Genomic DNA, 26,692 nt, shown 5'->3' with positions numbered 1-26,692 from the left:
CGATACCTTGCCAGCCTACTCTCGTCTGAGACGGTATGATAAGAAAGATGTGAGGGCATCGAGTGAAGACGGAGGAAGAAGTTCACAACCAGCCGCTGTCTTCGCAGAGACAGCGACGGCTCAGATGCCTCCACATACAAACTGGCGACCGGACTGGTACGGAAGGCACCAGAGCACACACGAATTCCAGCATGGTGGACGGTGTCTAAGATGCGTAGTCTAGATAGGCGGGCAGATGAATACACAACACATCCGTAATCGAGCTTCGACCTGATAAGTGCACGGTACAGGCGAAGCAGTACCGTCCTATCAGCACCCCAAGAAGTATGAGATAAAACCCATAAAATGTTGAGAACTCGAAGACAAGAGAACTTTAACTGGCGAAGGTGAGGTAGTCATGTTAATTTCTTGACGAAAATTAGGCCCAGGAAGCGGACCTCATTCACGAAGCGCAGGGGAGATTTTCCCATGTGTAGGTCAGGATAAAAATTACATGTACGCTGTCGAAAAAAGTGGACACACACGGATTTCTTGGATGAGAAGGTGAAACCTGTATGGGATGACCACTCAAGCAAACGGTTTATCGTTAGTTGGAGTTGACGAGAAGCTAACGCGAGATTCCGTGAGCGACAAAAGTTCGTGAGGTCGTCTACATAGAGGAGACCATGTACAGGGTAAAAGATTGTTTGAACATAACACTGTTCACTGCTATGGCAAACAGAGTCACACTAAGTACGCTGCCCTGCGGGATACCGTTCTCCTGTTCATGAAGATCCGAAAAGGAGTTCCCAACACGTACGCGGAAAGAACGATCTGATAAAAAGTTCTGAATAAAGTACGCCATATGGCCACGGACGCCCCAAGAATGGAGCTGCTTAATGATACCAAAGCGCCACATTGTGTCATAGGCCATTTGAAGGTCAAAGAAATCTGCTACCAAATGTTCCTTGTTGAGGAATGCATCCTGAATATGTGTTTCCAGCTGAATCAGATGATCCAGTTTGGAACGGTTGGAGCGAAAACCAGATTGATAGTTACTTATCAAAGAGTTTTCCTCCAAAAACCAGGTGAGAAGCTTGTTGATCATGCTTTCCACCAACTTGCACACACAGCTAGTTAAGGCAATAGGCCTGTAACTCGAAGCTGTCGTGCGTTCTTTACCTGGTGTCAGGATGGGAACAATAATACCTTCTTTCCAGGAGGTGAGGAAAGAGTCCTCCAACCAAAGCCTGTTGAAAACCGTCAGAAGGAATTTTTTTATCTTCAATGGGAAGATGACGAAGCATCTCATAGTGGATCTTGTCCACTCCAGGAGCTGTATTCTTAGAATCTCGAAGCGCCTGATCGAACTCCCATTCAGTGAATGGATAGTTGTATGGCTCGGTGTTACAACTTCGAAAATCTAGAGGGCGTCGTTCCTGACGGAGAATCGGTGAGAGTATAGGCATCGATATCGTTATCGGTTCAATGATATTGGCTCAGCTCTAACATAAAGCTTTAGGGTTGAAACTTTAACAGTAACTAGATACCTTTATGCAATAATTTTGTACTGCATTTGAGTGAAATTAGAGAGCTTGAAATTCTATTAGATACAACATTCCTATATTATTTCATATATCAAAGATGCCGACAGTGTGTGCCTGTAACTCAAACACGACCTTTGGAACTTATTTTCTATTACTCTTGGTCACTTATTTGTTAAGACTGATCATCACTAGTTACTAGCACTACCTATCTACAAGGTTTATACAAAATGATTTGGAATGATTGATAAATAAGTATTCAGATCATTTAACTATACGTAGCTTATTTCTACCTAACTTCACCTTACCTTAATTCTAACAACTTCACATTAAATCTACCCAAAACCTTGTTCAGAGTAAAAAAAAGTAATACTGCTGCTTGTTTTCTATCAATATATTACTTTTACTAACCTTACAATGATCATATTTGTATAAAATTGAAAGAAATAACAGAAATATTCATACCTGACCGGAATTCAAACTTAATTTGAGCCTCACAACATCCATGGACTATCACCAGGTTACAAAAGGTTGACGAAAATATTGGGTAACAATGAAAATGGTTTCGCAAGTTTATGGGTATTGTCGTAGTTTGTTATACAACCAATTAGGACCTAGTAATTGAACGATAAACTAAAGTTGAATAACGAAATCACACATTGGTGCACCATGAACTACTAGACCTATTGTATACTTTCTTACACCTGGAATCTGTGTTTTCATTTTCTGTTTAGAAAACAATAAATAACAAAATTTTGTTGTAAGTGCGTAAGTGTTCGAACATGATTTCCCTTCTGTTGTAAGATGTATTTATATTGACTAATACTGCGCTCAATGTCACAAAAAGTAATTGGGTATATTTAAAATTTGTCAGTTATTTGCAAGAAATTCACCCAACTCCTTCGGTCACACGGGGACATGTAGTTATTGCGCTAATATGTAGTATATGTTGAGAAATGTTCTGAAATGGAAATAATATGTTAAAATAACTAAAATATATAAAATATGAGCCTAAACCTAACATATGTACATATATGGAAAATAAAACTGATTTTTTTTCGAGTATATATGTCATGATGCGAAAGATAATGCAAAATATGACTGGTTGCAGCTTCATAGATAAATATGTATTTACATATAAATCCGTTTCCTGATTCTTATTCTTGAATATCATCATGGATTAAATCGTACTACTCGCTCTTGTATGCTTGAATTTAAACTTTCTTGCTTGCATGTACAGAAATCCTTAATGCATAGCCCTAAATCAGTAGCTAAGCGAACATTGTTTCTTCTTGAAGGCCGATATCCCACAGCTATTTTCCTATTTTTGTTTTAAATCGCTTATGTGTGTTTAGTACCTGAGAACAAAGACTTACCAGAGGTTGCTGCGAATATTCTCTGCCTTAACTTCATCCAAGACTCTTGTCATGAAAGACTCATCCTTCAACGAATCTTCCTGGCGAACTTTGGACTGAACCAAGGCGAAGTAGCCAATGGCGGTGCCTGCAGCCAGCCCCAGGACGAGAAGGAGGAAGCAGAGACAAGCCAATGTTTCTTTCTTCGCCATGGCATTCAGCAAATACACACGGAATTGCTGTAAAATATGAGAGTGGAAAATAAAATAAAAATTTCTACGCGGCGGGTTTGCACACTAGCTATACTAGCATACTTAGTACTAGCTTATTTAAAGAGTATACGTTCAGGATTTTCCATTTGGAGGGGTGGGGGTAAAACCTTCGGGATGTTCAGTTTCTTTAATGATTACATGCATTTTTCTTCATCATAATAGTGATAAAAAGTATTATTTATCACATTGAGATAATAATATTATTGAAAATACTTTCAATACTTCAGCCCCCTCTGCGTACGCCAGTGGTTATGTGCTGTCCTCCTTGAGTGTTTGCGACTGTCCTTTTATTGACTTCGTTTTATCGCCACTCGTTCTCACCTTCCCAATTAGCCATAAATGGGGAAGTAAAATGAATCAAATCAATCAATCAAAAGATTGAAGGCTGAATGAAATATCACCACCAGCTCTTCATTCTTACCTTAATATTAATACTATCCTGCTAACAATATAAATGTAATTAATATTTTCGAATTACTGTTATCTGGGGCGGCGCCAGGGGGTGCGAGAGGGTTCTTGAGCACCCCATGATGTTCTTCCGCAACCCCTTTAGCACTCCTCTTCAAAAGCTATGTTCTATTGAAAACTCTAACTCTTACGTTGTCACATGTCATGTCGTCATGTTGAGCGTTGAATGTTAAGTATTGAACTGAGACCGCCTGCTGTTACTACATATACGTACAACAGGAAAGCATCAGTACTGCTCTGAAAGAGAAGCCGCATTTACTTCCTTGTCCTGGCGGCAATCTCTACAAAGATCAGCGGCAGTTGTCTTTCTTTCGTCAACATTGTTCTTAAGAATTGTTTATTTAAGTGATCTATTTGAGGTTTTCAAAAAGTGCCTGATTGGTTGAGTTTAAGTCCACTTCACGGTGGTATTTGTGGGGGTATGGGGGGATTCCCCCCCTCTGGCTACTTGTGTCCTCCCCCTCTGCTCGATAAATTTTATCCATGGGGGTAATGTTATATGGCTTAAAATCATTATCTCATGCTGTCCCTAGAGAGTAATTAGAATTTCCTCCTCACTGGAAATTTCTTAAATACCACACTGGTCCACTTTATAAACAGAAAGGCTAATCGGGACTGGAACTACAGTTTAAAGTGGAATCCGAACCACTAGGCGTCTACAAGGTACAAGGTATAAGGCAACGACCTTGGGGGGAGACCTGATTAGGGAACCCCTAATGCATGGGTTCCCAAACTTTTTCATTTCACGGCGCCCATGTATTTCAAGATTTTCCCGCGGCGCCCAAGTCAGAATGTAGGCCTATCTAACACTTCCAACGCTCTGTTAGGGCCAGTTTTTCAATGTCCTGTTAATCTTTCTGTTAACAAACTGCCAGTTGGAGATAACAGCCAGTCTTAACCAGCACCGGGTTTTTCAATGTGAAAGTAACTGCCAGTTAACTAAACCATGGTTCGTTCTCCGAAACAGTGTGTTGGCAATTCTGAAGCACGGAAATTACAGGAAATCGATTTGCGCGCCATCTGTTAGTATAGTTCCAAACCGCGTCGACTGGCACACAGCCTGGCGTTTAAATATAGAACTACAAGCGCGCCGCGTTCTAAAGCACGTTATTGCATTGGGAAACGATAGGAACAATGGCTGCGTATCCATCTTGTATGCTTACGAAATAAATTAACGAAAGACAGCACTACAAATTTGGTTTTCTTCTAATAAAGGTCAATTCCACGTGGGGGAAATGATGTTATGAGGCGCAAGCGCAGACACTTCCTTGTAGAAGAAGCGTGAAGATCTCGAAAGTCGAGACATTAATAATACCTGCTTGTTGATATAAACACTATTATTATTAATAATATGTAAATATTGTACATTTGACTGCATGCTTTGTACCTCTCTATGCATGTTGTTGAGCGAAAAAACATCATGTTAATAGTAACCATGCTTTCTAAACTTCTACGAGCGGGTTAAGGCGTTCACTCGTCTTGAGATCGTTCGCTGTGGGACGGCGTAGGTTCGAATCCGGCTCTGGTCGGAATTTATTCGGCCTACGTATAGGGCCGGTGGCAACCCACCATCGTGAGGAAATTGGGAAGCTCCGAGTGAGTGAGCGTAATCCGGTCGAGACGACCTACTATAACGGCTGGGGACCCCCCGACTATTCCAATACTGGTTGAAGATCTCCACGCTTAGAGGTGACGAAGGAAAGTGTGGGAGGGAGACCGGCAGTCGGTAGGTAAGCCAAGGCCCTTCATGGGCTGTAGCTGTAGGATTATTATTATTATTATTATTATTATTATAAAAATATGAAGGTACGAGTAAAAATAATTTTAAAATTTACTATAATATTTCTCCGAGAAGATCATTCAACAATAAAGCGTGAATTGAAGGCAACATACGTAATAAATAATTGACAAGAAAAAAAAATAACCGTGACCAGGACTTGAACTCGCATTACGAAAGACAGCACACTCCGAGAGGTGGTGCTGCTAACCACTTTTTTTTTTTTTTTTAATTTACATTTCTTTTTACATTAAATTATCACAAACTATAATTCCTGTTACATTAAATTATCCAACTACAATTTGCAAATAATTTGCATACATATGTCTTTTTCTCCATACACCACAAGAGTTTGCATAAGCATTACAAAAATCTCGAAAATTTCCTGAAACCGGATTTTCTATATTTTCATACATTACAAAAGTGGCTAAAAGCCACTGTAAAGATTGTTGTTTGGTAGCCGGAAAGAAATTGAACTCCGGCTTTAGGATATAGTCTACCTTAACACTAGTGGGTGACAAACGACAAATTCTACTTATGCATTGTTGTAAAAATAACCATGCCTCTTTCATTTTCCCACACATAGTCAGGCGATGTTCGATTGTATCAGTTTCATTACACGTGGTACATAACGCATCTATACTAAATCCTAATCGAGCTCTTTTTTCTTTGCAATCTATTAACTCATTTATCGCTCTAAACCAACATGATCTTTGTTTTTTTGTGAGGTGGCGTGCATGTATATTTTTCCAAATTATGGTCCATTTATAATTTGGATATTTTCCCATAATATGTGAAGCAGGAGTTTCCTTGGCAATATTTTGTTTATAGATTTGACGTACAGTTTGTTTTGGTGGATCGTCATTTCTCATCAAAGCGTATATTAACTCAATTATCACAGGAGAGTAATGACTGAAGAAAGGTGGCAGCTTTGGTTTGTTTACCGGAGACACCAGTGGAATTTCAGTGAACAATTGTCGTAAGAAATCAGCATTTGGTTCATTTACGCTGAACACCCGCGCTACAAACCGCTGATAGAACAAGGTTCTCGCTTTCACTTGGAAATCGATCAATTCAAGGCCACCCTGTACATAGGAACGTGTAAGACTAGATTGTCTAACTCTAAAAACGTTATTTTTCCACACAAATTTTCCAATCAGGCCCTTAATTGTGGCCGTATATTGAGGTGTTAATGGTAGTATCTGGCAAGTATACCATAATCTTGACAGGCCATATATATTTAAGAAAGTAATTCGTGAAATTAAACATAAGTCAAGATGATTATACATGTATAAATAATACCTTAAATTTGTACATAATTTCTGGTAACTTAAGTTTATACTTGCTTTAATGGTAGAGCCAAACATTATTCCCAATATCTTTAGCGAATTTTGCATTGGGAACACTGTTGTAGCTGAAACAGGACACTGTAACCCTAAAGCCATACAACGTGTTTTCAAGGTGTTGACCTTGGCACCGGATACTTTCTCGTAATCGATAAGACTGGTTTTTAAGGCCAAAGCATCTCCAGTGTGTTTACAAACAACCGTTACGTCATCCACAAAGGCGCTGACCTTCATGTGGAATCCGTTTACAGAAAATCCTTGGACTTGTTCATTTACATGACATAGAAAGGGGGCCAAAGATAACGCAAATAGCGCCAGAGACAAGGGATTACCTTGAGGTAAGCCATTACTTACTACAAAGGGCTTAGAGAGAAATTCATTTACCTTTGTTTTGATGTGTATACCTTCCATTAAATTCCGAATTTGAGTAATAAGGATCGGTTGTATACCCATGTAATTTAACACCTGCCATAAATACTGGTGGTTTACACGATCAAACGCCTGAGAAAAGTCAACAGACACTAATAAAGCATCCGTCTTAGTATTTTCACATAGTGAAATACAATCTCTTATGTTGGATAGCAGATGATATACTTTTTTATTACCTAGTACTCCATACTGAAAGGGCTGAACTAATGTTTCTATATTGTTTTTTAACCTGTTTAAGATACATCTAGTTAATATTTTATAATCCGTATTAAACATTGTTATGGGTCTATAATCAACTGTCTTCCGTGGATTCTCTTTTTTTGCTATGAAAATTGCAACCCCCGTTTTACATAAGGTACTCAGTTGCCCTGTCGTAAAGACTGCATTTACCCATTCTGTTACCGTAGGTCCTATAAGGGGCCAAAATTGATAATAAAAGGTACCAGAAATTCCATCTAGGCCTGGTGAGGATTTCGATTTTGCCGCACACACTGCATGATAAACTTCGTCTATCGTAAATTCTGTTCCATTTTGTGTGTCATTTTCAAACTCAGCATGAGGACAATATTGTTGGATATATTCTGTGGAATCAGACAGGGAATTACTTGGGACATTATATATTTCACAAAGGTTCTCCCGTAATAAATTACGTACAGTTTCTTCATTTTGACACCATTCTCCTTCCTTATTTTGGAGTTTGGTAATTAAATTTTTTGATTTTCTTTTATGTATTTGAACTACATGATTTAAAGATACATTTTCATCTGGGTCAATATTTAATAATTTACTTCTTGCCTTTATGCTATTAACCTTTTTGGCATATAACTGAAGTAATTGCGCCTTGACCTTTTTTATGCGACTTTGTGTCGACCTATCCATTTGTGCCTTATTATGAAGTTCTCGTAACACACAAAAATGAAAATTTACTAAATTTTTCCAATTTCTCGTCTTTTCTATGCAATACGTGCGACAAAGTCTTTGGAGGGATGGTTTGAAAACTTGATCCCACCATCGTATAATATCGGTATTTCTCAGCGTTCGTCTTTGCCAACCTTCCCATGCCGTTTGAAAGGCTTGAATAAATTGATCCTCCTTCAGTACTATGGTATTCATAATCCAATATCCCCTTCCCACATGTATATATTCAAATGGGGATCTCATTTTCATTACTACTGCATCATGATCGCTAAAAATTACTGGAATTACCTCAATGTCCGACACCAAATGTTGTAAACTATTATGAACATACATACGATCTAAACGCGATGCCCCGGTTTGTGTTTTATAAGTAAAGCCTAATTTTCCTGGTTGTAATTTTTTCCATACATCAACGAGATTTAGACCAGTTACTAAAGAGTTGAGTTCTGGGGAATAACTGAAGGTGGAAGTTTGGTCTTCTTTATGTAACGTACAATTCCAATCTCCAGTAACACAAAGTCGATCTGTGTGGCCATCTAAACAAGGGGCTAATTCCTGTGTTATAAAATTTCTACGTCTATTTCTATTTTGAGTACCAGAAGGAACATACACATTACAAATACTTAAGTTACCCAATTTACCAATTATAATCCTCCCACCGGGGTGAAGCTGAACAATTATCATATTTAAACCATGACGTACCAAAATGGATGTTCCCGTATAATTTTGAACACAATTATTATATTCTTCATAATATTGATGACACTTCAAGGAAGGAACCCCCACCTCTTGAATACATGCAACATCTACATTATTATTAATTAAAAATTCACGTAAGGCCACAAGTTTAGTGTCGCTACTTAACTTATTTACATTTATGGTTGCTAAACGGAGAACCGGATTGGCCATTTTACTTTGCAAGAGGAAATAAAGGGGACATATTAGTATAAATAATAACATTGCGCAAACATTTTTGGTCATCATACACTCCAATTTCTTTAACCTGTCCTTTTGCAATGTCATGGCTTATCAACCATTGGCTGTTCATTACTATCGAATTTGGGGTCATTTGTTTTCAAACTTTTCGTCGTAGGATAAGCAAATGAAGCATTTTTTTGTTTATTTTTACGTTTCTGTATCGTTTTACTTACAGTTCCAGGCGATAATTTCTGTGAGGAGGATCGTAGTTCTCTCTTTCGCACACCTCTATTTGGAAGTAAGGAATCCTTTTCAACATCCGTTGATTCGTCATCCTCTTCATGTTCCATTAGATTTGCGTGGTCCATTTCTCGGTCTTCCACCTCTTGGATTGGTGTGACGTCGATTTTTGGTTCCACTTGTTGTTCAGGGAAGGAGTCTGGTTGCTTCCTTGTAAGGGTGGACACGTTTTCTTCAACTGGAACGGTCGGAATCAATGGGGTAATGGGTGTCTCTTGGTCGCTATTGTTGTCATTCACTTTTTGGTCACAGATCTGCTGGGGAATTCCACTTTCCATTCCGTCATCTTTGTCTTCCATGGATAACTGCACTACCGCTCCACTATAAGATCTAATGGGGCGAGTTGGAACACGTAATACCGTTGTTTTCCGGCGAGGACAGTCCTGTTTTTTGTGAAGGTCACTAGCACAAATTTCACACGTGGGTGTCTGTCCAGTATATATTATGTGCGCCATAAATTTATCGACCTGAAGAAAGGACGGTATGGGTTTTCTCAATGACATTTTCACTACTCGCACTCCGTTTTGTACTTGATATCTAAACTTCGTGCTCCGTGTTTCACGTGTGATGTTATCTACTACACCGAAATCACTTAATTTGGCACTTACATGTCTATCATCTAATTCAAGCGGGAGATTGAACACTCGAATATATTTCACTTCTCGGCCAGCATCACTGAGTTTCACTTTTGTCATCTGTCCATTTTCATAATGGAAGTTTACCTCACCAGAATATTTTTCTAGGATTTTATCCATTGTTGCTCGTCTTACTAATTTTACATATACACCGCGAACAGTTGTCGGTATCTGTATGGCATATATTTCATCTAATGTCAATTTAAAAGTTCCGTATATAAATTCATGTATTTCACTAGCACTCGGTTTAGTTGTTCCATTATCAAAGCTTACCTGAATGGTATTTTCACGCTGCATGATGATCGTATGTTGTCGTTTCAAGTCTATTCACAAATTCAGTGGGGGAAAATCCCAATTTGATCGCGAAACAGTTCACCACGGTACTCGGTTAACTCGTTTGCTCACAGCTGCTCGCAACACGTCTGTACTCTACCGTGCCGTGGCACTGACGACCACCACTGCACCAAATTACTGTTTGGAGATTGTACCGCCTGGTAGACACTGGTATCATGGACACAAATTCTCTAACACAACCTTGCCAAGCGAATTCTAGCAACTACGCTACTTAATTTCCATATTTGTATGGACGTTGGTAAGCTCTGCCAAACAAAACAAGTATTTTTCTGTACGAATTTAAAAGTTTTATGAATCATATCTTGTTTAATCTGACAGTGAAGTTGCGAGTGTGGAACTTCGATAGCTGCACGAGGCATCCATGTTGCTTCGTAACCTCCAGTTAGGCTGGTAACTGCAAGAAGAAGCACCAGTAAAGATAATCGCCACCAGAGTTCCAGTTACGAGCTAACTGTACACTTCGCAACATCTTCTTTGACCGCCCTGAAAAATTTCAAAGTCCGGAATTCGTAAATTTGGCAGCATAGCGCTTCAGAGTCAACTAAAAGTAGCCAACTTTGCAACATTTCTTCTTCCTGAATGAAAACGCTCGTGATTTTTTTTTCATTCTTTCACATGCCATAAAGTAAAGATACCCTACAGCAGTAATAAAATATATGAGTAGACAAAAAAATGTTAAGTGGAAATACGAATGTTGAAAATATTTCAAGATTCTTCGTGCTGAATTTGAAAATAGGAAAATGTATGTGCATTGTGAAACACTGAACAGGTTCTCATCCACCTGGAAAGAATTGCGGTCACATTTGAATGCAAGAAGGCAAATTTATGATGATTTTATGCGAAATGTTTAGTAAAGATACCTTGCACAACACCAAACGATTCTGCAAAGTGTGTCTTTTCCTTGGTTCTTGGCGAAAAATTGTTCGAAACTCCGGCACAATGTTGCTTCAACTGAGATTAAGGTGTTTTACTGAACTTTCTGTTAGCAATCTCCTGGAGTAGTTGGTTAGATGACAGAACTTTCGTTTTCTTACTGTTTTCGTCAAGATCAAAACATCGTAGGTTCAAATCCCACTCTTTCCTTATAATTTTTTCCTTTTTATTTAACGAGTACGAAGTGTTCTAATAACATAATATGATATGATATTACTGTAAATATTTATGCGATGCATGCTCAGTGGCGGCGATTGGGTTTCAAAACTGATAGGGCAAGGTGGGGGAGGGGGGAGGGCAAGGACAGTTTCTTTCCCTTGGTAGATAATGTTTAGCATAGCGCTGGGTCATCTGAACCTCCACACTCCATAATCGTCGCCACTGTGCATAAAATATGGCAAGAGCATATCCAATAGAACTTAGGGTAAGAGTAATGCTTCTACTAATGTTTTTAAACTTTCAGTGATTGGCAGGATTTTAGAAAATACTTTTCCTTTCATTCAGCTGTTATAAGTTAACACATATTAAGAACTTACATGTCAACTTTCTGCATCCGGAAATGCTAGACATAAATCTCATAAATATCAACGGAAATATCCAAGAAACGTAGATAAGCATTCTCGTCCAAAGCCGTTTACTTCCCGAAAAAGATTTTGCAAAGAAGTAGGTTTGAACCCATGACCTTCCATTCCATAAGCAAACGATCCCCCTACACCACACGGTTCACGTTATTTTATGCACTCGGTTCGGATCCCACTTTAAACTGTAGGTCCAGTCCAGGTTAGCCTTACTATGCATAAATTTGAGTTAAAACACCAAATCAAACAATTCATCTCCTTTCAGAGTGGGCCTTCTATGATACTGTAGTCGGCCAGCATCCGAAAATACATTTCTGCTTCGCATATGCCAGAGTGTAATTGCATTTAATTTTAACCCATAGCGCGACAGCCCATGAAGGGCCAGGGCTTACCTACCGACTGCTGGTCTCCCTCCCACACTGTTCCTCCGTCACCTGTTATAGCGTGGAGTTCTTGGACCAGTGTTGGGGTGACGGGTGATCAGCGAACCCCCAGCCGTTGATGTAGGTCTTCTTGACCGGGTTACGCTCACTCATTCGGAGCTTCCCAATTTCCTCACGATGGTGGGTAGCCACCGGCCCTATACGTAGGCCGAATAAATTCCGACCAGAGCCGGATTCGAACCTACGCCGTCCCACAGCGAACGATCTCAAGACGAGTGAACGCCTTAACCCACTCGACTACGGAGGAGGACCTAATTAGTAATTATGACCATTGAAAAAGTTGGAGGTTGCTTATTTAAAATTTTGTTGCTGAGGGATCGTATCGTCCCATATCTCCACTTCATAATAAAGAAAAACATCAAGTTCATATTTCGAAAATGACTTGGAGTTTTCCACCACGAAAATATGTTTTTCATAGTTTGAAGTTCGTTAGTATTATCTTTCAAGGTTTCCAATATTATAATTTAAAACATATTTTATATTTCATACGTTCCTCTCTCTTTTCATACAGTCTTTGGAAAAAAGCTGAACTTTCTTGTCAAACGGGGTCTGGTTGAAATGACACCTTTTCGCTCTCCTGTTCCTACTTTAAACAAACAACAAAATACTTTGTAACTAAACGATTGCTTGTTCAAAACACGGAATCTTTACACAATCTACAAAATATGACAAAACGCCACTAGACATGTTCATCATTTTTCCCTTTCAGCGTTTCTCGATTTTATCTGAATTCGTCTCCTCATGAAACTTGCCACGAGGAAATTATAGATATGACATTATGTGTGAATTGGTTTCTTCAAACTGGTATCAACTTATAACATGAGCTATCTGGAGAAGAGGTAGCGTGCTTGATATTCATGATGTAGGTCGTAGGTTCGATTCTTCACCTAGGCAGGATTTTTTTCAGGAGTATATCGTTGGGTGTAAAGTTTATCCACCGTGCTAAGAAGTTAACATTGGTCTCTGTATTTCACGAGAGGAAAGGAATTAGTTGGAGGAAGTTATTTCGATAATAGGAGGAGGACACATGCCACGTGGAATGCGCAGAATCAAGTTACATAGAGCTAAGTCTGTAATGGTGGTTTCGAATATTGCAAAGTTAGTGCGGAAAGTTTGTTATATCTGATACTCGTACTTTCTGTTCAAAGAAGACAAACATTTTAGATACAAAGCAGTGAGGAATTAACGATCATTATGAGGTTTTGAATTTTTTGTTTGTCACTCACTATATAAATACTTATTAGTAGTTTCTTATCGAATCGGCCTTCGTCGCAATAACAATTTATTTATGTTAATTAGCGATTTACTATTAGTTTTAGACGCATAGTAAGATGGTGGTGAGGGGATTGAAAACAGTCATTACGAAGGATCGGACATACAATTACCACCTTAGCAATTTGAACTCATTAAACGCTCTCCTTCTTTACAGTACTGCACTACATCACTACTTAACATAACTGTATATCTCTTTATAGTCTATCGAAATCAAATAATCAATATTTTAGGTGTCAGTGAAGAACAAACAATACATAACTTAAATAACATTACATTTTGCATCCTGAATACATATATGTGATTTGTGAATTAATCATGATGTGTGTGTTAACACAACATATGAACAATAACTAAAAATAAAAGTTTTAACTTTAAATCCTGGAAATCTCGGACTTCTAAGGGGAAATATGCGCAGAAGGGATGTCCCTCAAGTGTGCATCGGATTTATTTTTTAAATATTCTAATATCAACGGTATCTGTTCAGCAAACAAAAAAAAGAAAAAAAGAAAGAGGAGAGGGTGGGATTTGAACCTGCGACCTTTCACGTTTGATGAAAAATAATCATAGCAATGCCTAACCAACTGCTCTACGTTAACTTAATGACGTTATACCTTTAAAAACATGTTGACGTTATGAAGACTCCCACCTTCCTGTGTTTCAAGCACATTTTCTCGACAAGTCGTGCCAAATATATGTTTTTGAGAACTGTTCGATATTATGCAAGGTATTGTAAATAAAATGTCGCATAAACTCCTCACAAATTTGCTTCTTTCTGCACAAACGTGATGGCAATTTCCTCCAGGTGGAGAAAAACTCTATTCAGTGTTTCAAACCCCCACAAATTTCAAGTCGAGCAAGCAGAATCGTAAATATCCTTCAAGGTTATTTTTCCAATTTATTATTTCTGTTTGATTGTGTCTTATAATAGCGGTTTATAGTTTCTAAGTTCATGGAAAGTGTTAAATTGAAAACCTATCACCGCAGCGTTTTTCGTCTAGTGGAAGGACCTACTCAATGTTGGCTACTCTCACCTGGAGCTGAAGTGCAATGTTGCTAAGTTTACGATTTCGGGACTTAGAATTCTTTCGGGGCGGTCAAATAAGATGTTGCGAAGTGTACATTGAAAAACCGAAATTTTCACTAACTTCCAGTTACGTGCTAACATGAACCTTAACTGAACATTGAAAAACCGGCCCTTAGTGTGGTTAGGTTCTTTGTCTTAAGTTAAAAAATATACATATATTTCAAATTCAGAAACATTTTATGTGTAAAAAGTACTAAATAAGCACATATTAGGAACAATCATATAATTTCAGTGAAAATATTAGAACATTTCGCGGCGCCCATGTAAGCTAGCCACGGCGCCCCAGAGTGCCGCGGCGCACACTTTGGGAACCACTGGCCTAATGTAATAAATGGTTTAATTTATATTATCATAGATGCCTAACAAAGAAGTTGATTGGTATTTGATGTGGTAGCTAAAGACGTTTCATGCTTTCTTTTCAACACAGCACCCCCTAAATTTGATTCCGCACCCCCATCCCCCAGTACCCCTACATGATTAATCCTGGCGGCGCAGCTGACTGTTACACAGACCTTACAATGTGACCGCAATTTAGGTTCACTTTCAATACACTTCCTCGACTGTAAAGTGTGAATCATTAACCGTTTTGCATTTGACCCTACTCACGGATCGTTGCATTGTTTATATTCTTCGTGCTTCGTGAACTGCCTTGAAGAGGGACTTGAGTACTTCAATCAGTTTGAGAGAAAAGGCCATTGTGTTTAGTGTCCGTCTCATGCATTCCAACGTAGATCAATTGAGACAGGAAACGCTAGAACTCCTTGTATTTGGAGTTCTTTTCAAGGCCCTGGAAACATTTCTATAATTTGCGGCAACCAGAAAAACCTCGAAAGTTCCTAGTTCCTAGCGAAGGGACATCAACTGAGTACAAATGAGACAGGCACCACTGAACAGTTTAAGGGGTCTGAAGGCATGGACCGACTTTGAGAGGGGAAGAAAGTGTCTCCCTCCAACTCTTCAAGTGGGACATATTTACATATGCATTTGTGTGTGCGTGTGAGTTTGTAAATTGTTTATGTGTTAATCCCCTCCCCCACACTTTTCCACATTTCTTCAAATTCGCCACTGATGGTTAAAGGAAAAGTCTAAAGCTAGAAATAGCCCCTAAATCTTGAATTAACTGAAGATTGCATGACGGTCTCCCCCTTCTTATCACCCTTGCAGAAGACGTCTGAAGGCAACAATGAACTTTCGCTGAACCTAGTGAATTAAAGCTACAATAATGAGCGGCTCGGGGACAGTGGCGGATCCAGAAGCTACAGTTGGGAGGGGCGAATTTCAGTCGAGTGCCTCACCTCACCGAGAATCAATTCTAGCCTACACTTGCACTGTTTTATTTAAACTATATATAGTAGTATAGTGGACAGGAACCAAGCAGACTTCCGTGTTCTAGGCATTAGCGTATTGTTTTGCAAAAAATAGAGGTCCAGGGTTGGAATAGATAGTCATGTCGATATCATAATTTCTCCCAAAGCCACGGTGAACTGAACTAGCAGATATGAGGAGTAAGTGAATAAGCAAAGAAAACAAAAAACTATTCTCTCAGGGGATCTGGGTTCGATCCCCTACAGTTCAGATCAAAACTTAAATGTCCGTCCAGTTCCGCGGACATTATCATGAGCATAAAAGTGGACTTATATATATATATATATATATATATATATATATATATATATATATATATATATATATATATATTAATTCGAGTCTGTTAAACTTAGTGATAAAAGACAGAACATTTGAAGTCTTCAAAAATATTAGGAATAATGAATGGGTCTATATATATATATATATATATATATATATATATTGATTGATTGATTGATTGATTTAGTTTATTTTACTTCGCGTTTTGTGCCTCTTGGCTAATTTGCGAAGATGGGGATGAGTGATGAAATGATGAAATAGATGAATGGACATTCACAAACAACCAAGCCCGACCGGGATTCGAACCCGGGACCCTTGGCGTCGCATATATATATATATATATATATATATATATATATATATATATACATACAGGGTGTCATTTTAATGGCACCCACGGACCACGGAAACGTACAGAAGACATCAAAACAAACAACTTTTCTCAGTAACATTTTTCTCGTTGGTGCGTATTTCGGCACTACAGTCGCCCAAAAAAGCCCATTTTGCCGCCTGAATGCTGGCAACCACACACAACATTTGATTGCATTTGTGACGTCATATCCCGTCGTGAAGCGATGCGTTGCAGGGTTGCCAGGAACTCACATATTCTGTGAAAAATGATATAGCTACAATCAGCTACATTATGTACAACAAAACGAGAAAACACGTTCTGTAACCTAACAGGAAGTAAACAAACGATACGAAAAATGGTAGAAATAAAATAGAACTCAAGTGGAAGTGATCATATCGAATTTTGCCTCAGTTTACATGTCAAATATTTGCAAATCTAGTTACCAAGTTGGCATCTACAATTTAGTCTATCCACTTCGTCCTTCTGATACTAGTTGTCTGTGACACAATGAAACAGAACAGATGACAAAATACAAATGAAAGAACTCAAAATTCCAAATTTAAGCAACACATAGACTAATATAATATATATTCAGGGCATTATGAGGCAAGTGGCAAAAATCGTTGAAAATACAGTGATATATGTAGTAGTAATACAAGCTGTCCGACGACTGTGTTTATCTATACACCCGATACACATGTAATAGTTGCAGCTGTGAACAGGACATTCGTTACTGATTCATCATAAAATTGTTACTCTGGTTGTACGTGTTTTAGCCGTAATGTAACAACGGATACTTCCCTTATCAGTACAAAAGTACCACATAGCATCTGGACACAAACCTGTAGATATTAACCTTTCAACGACTTTGCAAATATTTGACATGTAGTTGGGCGTAAACAGCCACATGTAAGCTGTAAGTCCAATAACATTTATTGTTGTTGATATTTGACATGTGGGCTGAGACAAAATCCGATACTGACACTTCATTTTCAATACGTTTTGTACCATTTCTCATATCGTTGGTTCACTTTCCCCTTCCCCTGAGAGGACTGCTGATCTTCTGGCTGGTAGGCTATGATTTTCGGTCTACTGGACGCGTTTCTCGCTTTGTTTTACAGCTAATAATGTGGTTGGTAGTCTGTAATTTTTCACAAAATTTGCGTGTTCCTTGCAACCCTGCCGTGTGCTGTTTCACCGTAGGAAATGACGTCACAGATACGATCAAATGTTGTGTTGGGTTGCCAGCATCCAGGCGGCAAAACGGGCTTTTTTGAACGGCTGTAGCGTCGAATCGACGCACCAACGAGAAAAATGTTACTGAGAAATGTTGTGTGTTTTGATGTCCTCTATACGAATCTGTGGTCCGTGGGCGCCATTAAAATGACACCCTGTGTATATATATATATATATATATATATATATATATATATAAATGAGCAGTTGGGACTAGCGATAACCCCTATCGCCCTTCCCGTGGATCCTCGCCTGCTCGGAAGAAAAACTTGATAACCCACAAAAGTATGAAACCGAGGAAAACGCAGGTGAACGTTCGTCTATTGCATTGTAGCATATGGATATGTGTCACCCAGATGTTTCTGTATGTTTGTATCAGAAATTACTGAAGGAACTTCATTCACTATCGTACAGCAAATTTAGACTGTGCAGCAACTGGATCCCATTTTAACTCAATTTTGAACGGAGTATGGGTTTTCAAGTTTTATCCGCTCAAACGCCCTTTACAAGTTAAAGTTATTCCGCTACTGCATTTTTCCTTTCTTAAAAACTCAGTATCATTATTGTAAGCAGTGTTGGTTTGCTTACATAAGTTGACATGTACACACAGTGGCGCCAAATGATATTGGGCCCGAGCCCACCTAATTTATTGCCTTAATTTTATCATTACTAATATTATCATTTTTTTTTGTTAACGTCATTCGTGGTTGATTGCTTATTGAATTTAGTAAAGAACAGATTTTAAAAAACAAAAAATAAGTAAGGATACATTGTTGATGTGCATTAGTATCACAATACATGGAACAGAAGGTTTATGAGATTTTTGTGAGCTTTTAAATCAAGTGTTTGATCCCACCCAATTTATTTTCAAACGTTAGTGTTCCTGGGTACACATTTTAAATTTAGATATTAATATTTTATATTTATATTTTTAGATACAATTGTGTAGTACTTAGATTGTCTGCCTTGAGAATACGATACTGACTAAAAGACACATTTGTTTACATTCGTCTGGTTTCGGTGACTGGTGACCGAAGTTTGATACCCATTCAACAATTAGAAGCAGCTTGTGGACCACTGTTTATCCTATCAAATATGTATATGTGGTTACCCTAGCCATACAATTACGCCTAGTCACACCAACACCGCCAGCCCTTGGCAGATATCGCGAATGTGTGGGGCACTTATTTCTGGGCAACTATATAATTTATTAGTACCTCAGAAATACAATGTGTGAATTACAAAATGCCTCTGTTAAGTCCCCTAGACTTATGAATCTTTAAAATTTACAAAGGACTTACCTTTGGTTGCCAACGGATGAAGCCTCACAGTTTTCTGACAGCAATAAATTATGGTATTCTTTATCGGATCTCCTCAGATAGGAAACAATGTTAATTCATCTGAACTGACTTGAATCCAGTGTAAGACTAATACAAGATGAGATGATCTCCGAAGATAAAACCTCGCGTGAGATGGAGAATTTTTTTCCGGCAGTCTCAATGCAGTGGTGTGACCCTCGGAAGTACAGATCAGTTCTTTCGACCAAGCGAAGCAAAACAGCGCATTAAACTCTTTGGAATATTTCAAGGACTACGGTGCAGCATCACCATTTCAAACAAAAACCAAGAAAAGAAGAAGGGTGATAGATTTTCGGACGCCGAAAAGGCCATCATCGTTGTCTGCCAAGAACCGACCTCAGGCGCCACAGTCGTGAGAAGGCGCAGATATCGTTCGGCCATAGTCCTGGTGGCTGTAGACAGAAATGGCCCATTAACTGGGGTGAAAAATAAACAGACGTGCCACCTAGGAACAGACGATTTGCCAGCACTGCGACCAGTGTTTGAATCTTCTCTAAAGAAAGAACAAATATCAAACAATGCGAAGGCACGTGGAGCTTCAACTCTTGCCTTTGTTTTACTTTCTCAGCTGGATAATGACCTTCCAAATTGCGTTGCACTGGTGTGCTGCTCCTAGGTAACCATTTAAAGTTACATCTCCAAGATGGAGCACAAAGCTATTGCCTTGCCCTCAAAGCGGTTCTGTGTTTTGATTCTTTCTGTTGGCACAGTTTAGTGGTTTCGGATCTCACTTCCTGTGAGTTCTCAGCGGTGTTATGGTTGTAATGCTTTTTATGAGGGAGAAAAATATTTTATGGGCATTTCACAAACGAGCTCCCCGTTTTGTACTTGAAGTTTGATTATTTTATGTCGAACTTAGGACTCCGGCGTTGTAGTCCACTACATCATCCACTGCACCAAGGCGACTGACGAACTACTACTTGTTTGAATTTTAGTTGTGAGTTGGCATTGTATTTTTAGAATTACCTCGGTTTGGTAGATTAATTCTGTAATTTAGAGGACGGTTTGCCCCTTTACTTCTAAACGTTCACCAAAATGTATAATATTCCACTGGCCTAAATTTAATAGAAAAAGATAAAAGAACGAGGAACAGTGATATATCCACTCACCCTCAAAATTTCCTCAATACCCCCAAATAATTTTCAGAAAAGCCCATTTTATGGTTGTTTTGGTTCTAAATTTACACTTCACCCCACCCACTTACACTCCCGCCCCCAAATGAAAAAATGAATAAACCACTGACGTCGAATATACGAAAACAAAGTATAATATAGCACTTACTAACTAAAAAGAAGAAGTCATATCTCAATTTAAGGTATCATTCTATCTTTGTATTATCTTCATTGTATTATCGTAATCACAATGTCTTTTTTCTCTGTTTCTTATTGATTCATTGTATCCTTGACAAGTGTTGATTGTAAGAATGGCACACGAGACCTGCTTAAATAAAGACCCATTCTATTTTCCCTTTACAAAATCAAGACACTTCAAGTAGTTCGTCAAGCATATTGGCCAGTGTTTCTTCCAGGCACCAGGAATCTACCGCCCCGCCGGAAAAAATTGTACAAAAAAAAAAAAGTATAAAACTTTTCCGCTGTCATTGCTTCCTTCTCATCGAACCGCATTACTTTGTGTGGCGAATATTCTTGCCTTTATATTTCCCTCCGTAAATAACAACGCCCACACTTGTCCAATCTTACAGAAGAAGCAGAATAAAACTGGCAACCGCACTAGAGTGCGCGTCAAATCTCCTGCATATGGCGATAGCCAATAGCAGCGCACTGCAGCGGTGCCATGTCGAAATCTCACACGGAAACGAGACAGCGTGGTTGAGCCAAACGCCTTCTCACGGAGAGCACGGAACATTAGATAATATAACATATATTAAATTTAATGTGAGAAAAGATCATACTTGATTATGCCAGAGGGATAGCCAGGGGCTCCTCGTCACTCCAACAACTGCCGTCGTTGTCCTCTTCGTCAATGACAGCAGTATTTTCGCCTTCTGTGTCGTACTTGAAATTTATTATAATTGGGTACAAAATTTCGTCCCGATCTATCTCCCTTACAAAATCGTTTTCCTGTAATTGTTGTGCATGTTTAACACAAGCGGCCCATTATTCTTGTGTTACATTGTCAAGTTCTTTGTTAACAAGTTAACAACACATTTTAATGTGTGGTTCTGTCTCGTCAAGATAAAAGATTGGTCTCGAATCACCAGATACTCGAATTTCGTGCATTACACGAAGAAATTTTATCCTTGACGTAACAATGTCACTTCTCTCCATCAAAAATTTACGACCGTCGTTGGTTTTCCTGTACTTGAAGCCTAATTGTTTCAATATTCTCAAGGTGGAAGTTCTAGAGCCTTTGTAAGATATTTTGTCCCGTAAAGGTACGTTATCTTTTTAGCAGTAGGAAATTCGCCACGATCATAAACTTCAAAGACGGTTCTACGAACTACGTATTTTTCAAAGTCATCTAAGTTTGTCTTTCTTTTCGGTACGTTAATGTGCTTTCTAGGTGATTGAAACATTTGAGCAGGCCCCGATCCATATGGTTTTGCCCCCGAACATATCCGAGAAACGGTAGCTTGATTCACACCACACGCTTGAGCTGTTAGAGCCTGGCACTTCTTAAAGTCAATTTTACACACTTCTCTATTCTTCACTCGAACATTATTTTAAAAACAGGAACGAAGGGAGAGCAAAAAGGATACAAAGCAAATACGTTTATAATAACATTGCTTCTAAAGAGGGAACGGTATAAGCTACAATCACGCTTGTTTTTCGTACATTCTCGCAAATTCATTATCTTTCCATCTGCTGAACTACTGACACTTGAAATAATCTATTTGTATCCGAGCGCCAGGTACACGATTTAGTAGCGAGGTGAAACATGTTCTGAACTAGGCAACGCCGCACGTCTGTGATTCGCTGGTGCTGTGCAGGCGTTCAAGGCCATATGCAGGAGATTTGACGCGCACTATAGCCTTATCTCCTCTCTCCCATCTCGAATGGCAAGTAATGCTTTCCACACCAAAAGCGCAGACTCGTCATCAAAGCCGACGCGGTATTTTCTTTGAAATTGATACACAACAGTATATTTGTAATCGATAAGAAAATCGATTGTTGAGTCAAAGGTGGACTGACTGAAAAGTGTTGAGTTAAAAAGGAACCTTCTTGCTGACCTCAAGTCCTACAAATTTTTTGTCAAGTCGATGCTTCATAATGGACTATATACAGAAGCTGGCAATCCATTGTTGGTAATCTTAGAAGATGACGTGGGATATTGCGAGTTGAAAAAACTCTGTGAAGTCCTTCTAACCATTCCCGTAACGACAGCCGGCGTAGAAAGGTCTTTCAGTAGTGGCGCAGGAACGGGAGGGCAATGTACCCCCTAAATCCGTAAATCTAATTGTACCCCCTGTACCCCCTTAGATAACTTGACAGACGCAAGGTGATACTGTTAAAATAACCTATTTTCAATTAGCTCAATAAAAAAAGTTTAAATTGTTTATAACTTATAACGATTATCTTCCTTACCACAGAAATTCAAACCATTGTAAACTTATTTTACTACATTGCGCTTGCTATGATTTAGTTCATTGACTTGTGTTCTTGAAAACTTCTTTAAGGAGATGAAAATTGTTTAAAATGTGTGTGGAACAGTAGAATCAGGTAAAGTTCAGCCTACTCTCAGAAAATCACTCTCCAGGCGAATGCTCTTTTGCTTAAGGACGGTACACTTTTCTTAAGAAACGGTCGCGTCTATTCGAAGATAAGATATAAATCTTAGTCAGAAGAGTATACGACTCGCCTCCTTTTCTTTTGAATTTTTCAAATGGAATTTTCCGAAACGAAATACACAAACGAGACTAGACACGACTGACCAACTTGGGGGGGGGGGTACAATCTACTCCTGTACCTCACTCATAATTTTCATAACTTTGTAAGAGGATATTAGGAAAACTATACTTAAACCTATATACCTCGTATTAAGAGATTTGTTCAAAATACAGATGTTACTAAGAGAAGAAAAATCTGTTTTCTCTCAAATTTCAAGACGAGAGTGAAATAAATCTCTGCAAAATCTAAGCGAGACGATACTTGATGTAAGAGACGATCTCGTTGGTAACTCTGGTTATCATGTTTGAAGAAATTGCTTAAAATAAATTTAAAATGCTATCTCTTTTTCAGACACACCAAGTGTATATCTAATTTATTTTTCTAATTAGCCGTGTATTTTATTTATTGTAATTGCAAAGTAAATCCAATAGTGACAATTGCAAGCCTGTGCTGCCCATTTTAATCTATTCAGGATAAAATTCCGTACTTCGATGGTTCGCAGTGTCGAAACAAGATGTATAGCAGAAAAAACGTTATCAACTAAAGTTTTTGCTTTAATGAGATATTGTACGTTGTGAGCGTGGTGACACAATGTATATGTTGATTATACTAAATATTTCGTGGGTCAGGACGAGACACCTCGCCTTGTAATTAAGTTGTCCCACATGCACAGTGCTTTGGATTCCACTTTAAACTGTAGATCCAGTCCCGATTAGCCTATCTGAGCATGAAGTGAATCTAGAAAAAGTTTTAACTTCTGATCCGAAATCGAGACAAGAATAAACACAAACAAGAACGAGAAGGACCTCACCACACAGGAGACGAAATGAGGCTGTGACAATTCTCGACTCGTCTCATCGCGTTATCATTCCTATGTGAAATGATATGCTTCCTACACATTAAAACGGTGCGATTTGTGATTTTATCAGAGGGAGGAGGACTTATTGTTACCTATGTATTAGGTATACTTAGAATTAGACACTAATTGCTTAAAATCTAATTTGATATACAATGAAACAAAGAAAACGCCATTTTAAGTTAAACCCTAAAGTCAATCTGTAAGAAAATCAGATGAATGTACGAGAGTAATGAGAATCACTGCAGGATCTATGGTTTGCCAATTTGCTTGTCAAGGGCACTGTGATGCTTAAGACTTGATCCAACTTCTTGCAATTTTTTCTGCATGAAAACAATGCACTGGGGTATATTCATTGGAAGGGAAAGTAGGTTTAAAACTTCTAAATGATTTCTCTAATCAGTTAAGTTAGGTTTATTGCATTGAACCCGCTTTCACATTCAGTTGATTTTGGATTGGATTCACAAGGTCTTTGAGTGAGATGGGAATATTTGATTGATTGATTCGGTTTATTTTACTCCGCATTTCTGCCACTTTTGGCTAATAACGAAGATGAGGATGAGTGATGATTATGATGAAATTGATGAAGAGACACTCACAAATAACACCCATGTTCAGGCCGGGATTCAAAGCCGGAACCTCTTGTCATCGTAGTGCGCGCTATGCTACCCACTCCGCCACGGAGGACGAAGAATTGGCATTTCACCCTAAAACACACGCATGTACCTACATTCTGCATTTAATACCACTACATATGAAAGGAAACCTTGACTGGCTCTTCATATTGTCCACCAAAGATTGAAATGAAAGAAACTTTCGAGCGTATGGTTTTCCTTGCTTGCTCTGAGATCTGAAGGATTTCGATTTTGTATGTGTAATAATAGTACTTTCAGTGCTTGAACAACGTCATTAGGAACAGCTAATTATATTACAAATAAATGCTTTACCATGAATTTTTTAAAGATATTTTTATATGTAGGCATGGGACATTAAAATGATCTGAAGTGAAGTGAAACTCTATAAGTATGATATATTCAACAATATGGTTTCTGTAGGTGGAAGATGATTATTCCTGGTTGGAATGACTCAAGATAGGGGGGGGGAATCTTCCTCACACCCATTAAATCGCAACCTGCATTAAAATGAATAGTGTATCTTTCTTCGCAATTTTCACATTTCAAACTCCTGATTTTCCGTTCCATTAAATTCAAAATGAGCCCAGAACAAGGTCCAGAGCTTTATATGTTTCGGAATTATTATCTGATCTCAAATTATCATAAATTCTAAGAAAAACAAAAATAATAATTGTTTGTTCAAATTCAAATTTAGCATTAAATAACAGGAAATTCGTGAATGCTGTTCTAAAATGGAATATTTCCCATGCCTTCACATTATGTACATAGGAATGGAAACCTGTGAAGTTATATATAGCTATATATATATATGGGAGTGGGAGGCTGAATTTTGTACCCCCCAAATGAAAAACGTTCCTGCGTCACTGTCTTTCAGTGCTATGAATATGATACTAACTAGGACAAGAAGTATATATAATGCTACCAGGAACTTCAATGCATTGCATGATAATAAGCATTGACGGACCTAAGATTCCAACTGATGATTTTCTGGAGAAAACATTAGATTTATATGTCACGCAGGATAAGATTGCTGTAAATTCTTCATGCCAACTTAAGCTTTGCATGACGTGTTCTATTGAGTTTAATAATTGTAATATTTTTCCTGGTTCACCATCGAGGAATTTGTTCTGGATGATAAAATGTATAGGTAGGTGATGTTTTGTAATTTCCTATTGTAATGCTAATTGCACAAGATAATATTTGTAAATGTTAGACAACAGACTAATAAAAAGAAACAGAGACAAATAAAAAGAAAAATCTATGTCTTTCCACATTGAATTACTAAGTATACTTAGGTCTCCGCATCCTACTATATTTTTGTTACTGTACGTCATTTCCCACCTGTAACGCTCAGCGTCAAATTCATTGACGAACCAGGAACGACCACTGGCAATTTCCAATGTTAAACGCACATATGTTGTATTTCGCAGGTGAGATTCACAACGCTCTCCCGGTTCACTGAAATCCCCCCGGAGCAAATTTTCTGAAAGAAACACTGATATTGGCAGAAGTGCTCATGAGGTGTAGGATTTTATTCAAATTTCAAAGTTTAAACTAGAACGACACGAAAACGCTGAACAAGAAAATCATACGCACAAACAACGAATGATAAACACCGATATTCACACCAAACTATTCTCTATTTGTGATCACTAACTAACTAACTAACTAACTAACTCCCTAGCCTTCTTAAACCCGAAGGTTCATAGCTGCAGCAACACAGGCCTACCATCTTTCCCTATCTTGAGCAAGATCTATATACTCTTTTCCATCTCTACCGATTTCCCTTAGGTCCATCTCAACGTTGTCCCTCCATCTTCGTCTTGGCCTTCCTACAGGTCTCTTACCATCAGGTTTCCCAACAAGAATCCTGTAAACTCCTCTTTCCTCTCCCATTCGTGCCACATGGCCTGCCCACCTAAGTCTTCTTGATTTAATTATTCTAATAATATCTGGACATGAATACAAATTATGTACTTCTAAATTATGTAACCTTCTCCACTCACCTGTCTCCTCATCCCTTTTAGGTCCAAAGATTTTCCTAAGGATCTTATTTTCAAATACTCTCAATTTATGTTCCTCTTTCAATGTAAGGGACCAAGTTGTGATCACTAGGGATAGGATATTTATGACCTAAAAATAACCAAAAGAT

The 26,692-nt window shown here is 38.4% G+C and overlaps 1 protein-coding gene across 2 annotated transcripts in view; it reads right to left on the bottom strand.

The window, feature by feature from the left end:
* LOC145978645 (N-acetylated-alpha-linked acidic dipeptidase 2-like) overlaps positions 1-19,367 on the bottom strand; it is a 211,601-nt gene extending 192,234 nt beyond the window's left edge. The window contains exons 1-2 of one of the 2 annotated variants that reach the window (XM_083111401.1): positions 19,145-19,367; positions 2,900-3,117 (exon numbers count right to left, since the gene is read on the bottom strand). In XM_083111401.1, the coding sequence (XP_082967527.1) occupies positions 2,900-3,090 (191 nt within the window). In that variant the 5' untranslated portion in view covers positions 3,091-3,117; positions 19,145-19,367. Of the gene's footprint in view, positions 1-1,988; positions 2,035-2,899; positions 3,118-19,144 lie in introns of those variants that run through there. The other variant, XM_083111402.1, reaches the window with a different exon arrangement.
* Between the last annotated feature and the right edge of the window lie 7,325 nt (positions 19,368-26,692).

This window comes from Lepisma saccharinum, chromosome 25, assembly GCF_977018435.1.
Source record: "Lepisma saccharinum chromosome 25, izLepSacc3.1, whole genome shotgun sequence".
Taxonomy (NCBI): Eukaryota; Metazoa; Arthropoda; class Insecta; order Zygentoma; family Lepismatidae; genus Lepisma; species Lepisma saccharinum.
Note: the sequence above shows the minus strand (reverse complement) of the source record. Positions and strands in the feature narration are given on the sequence as shown.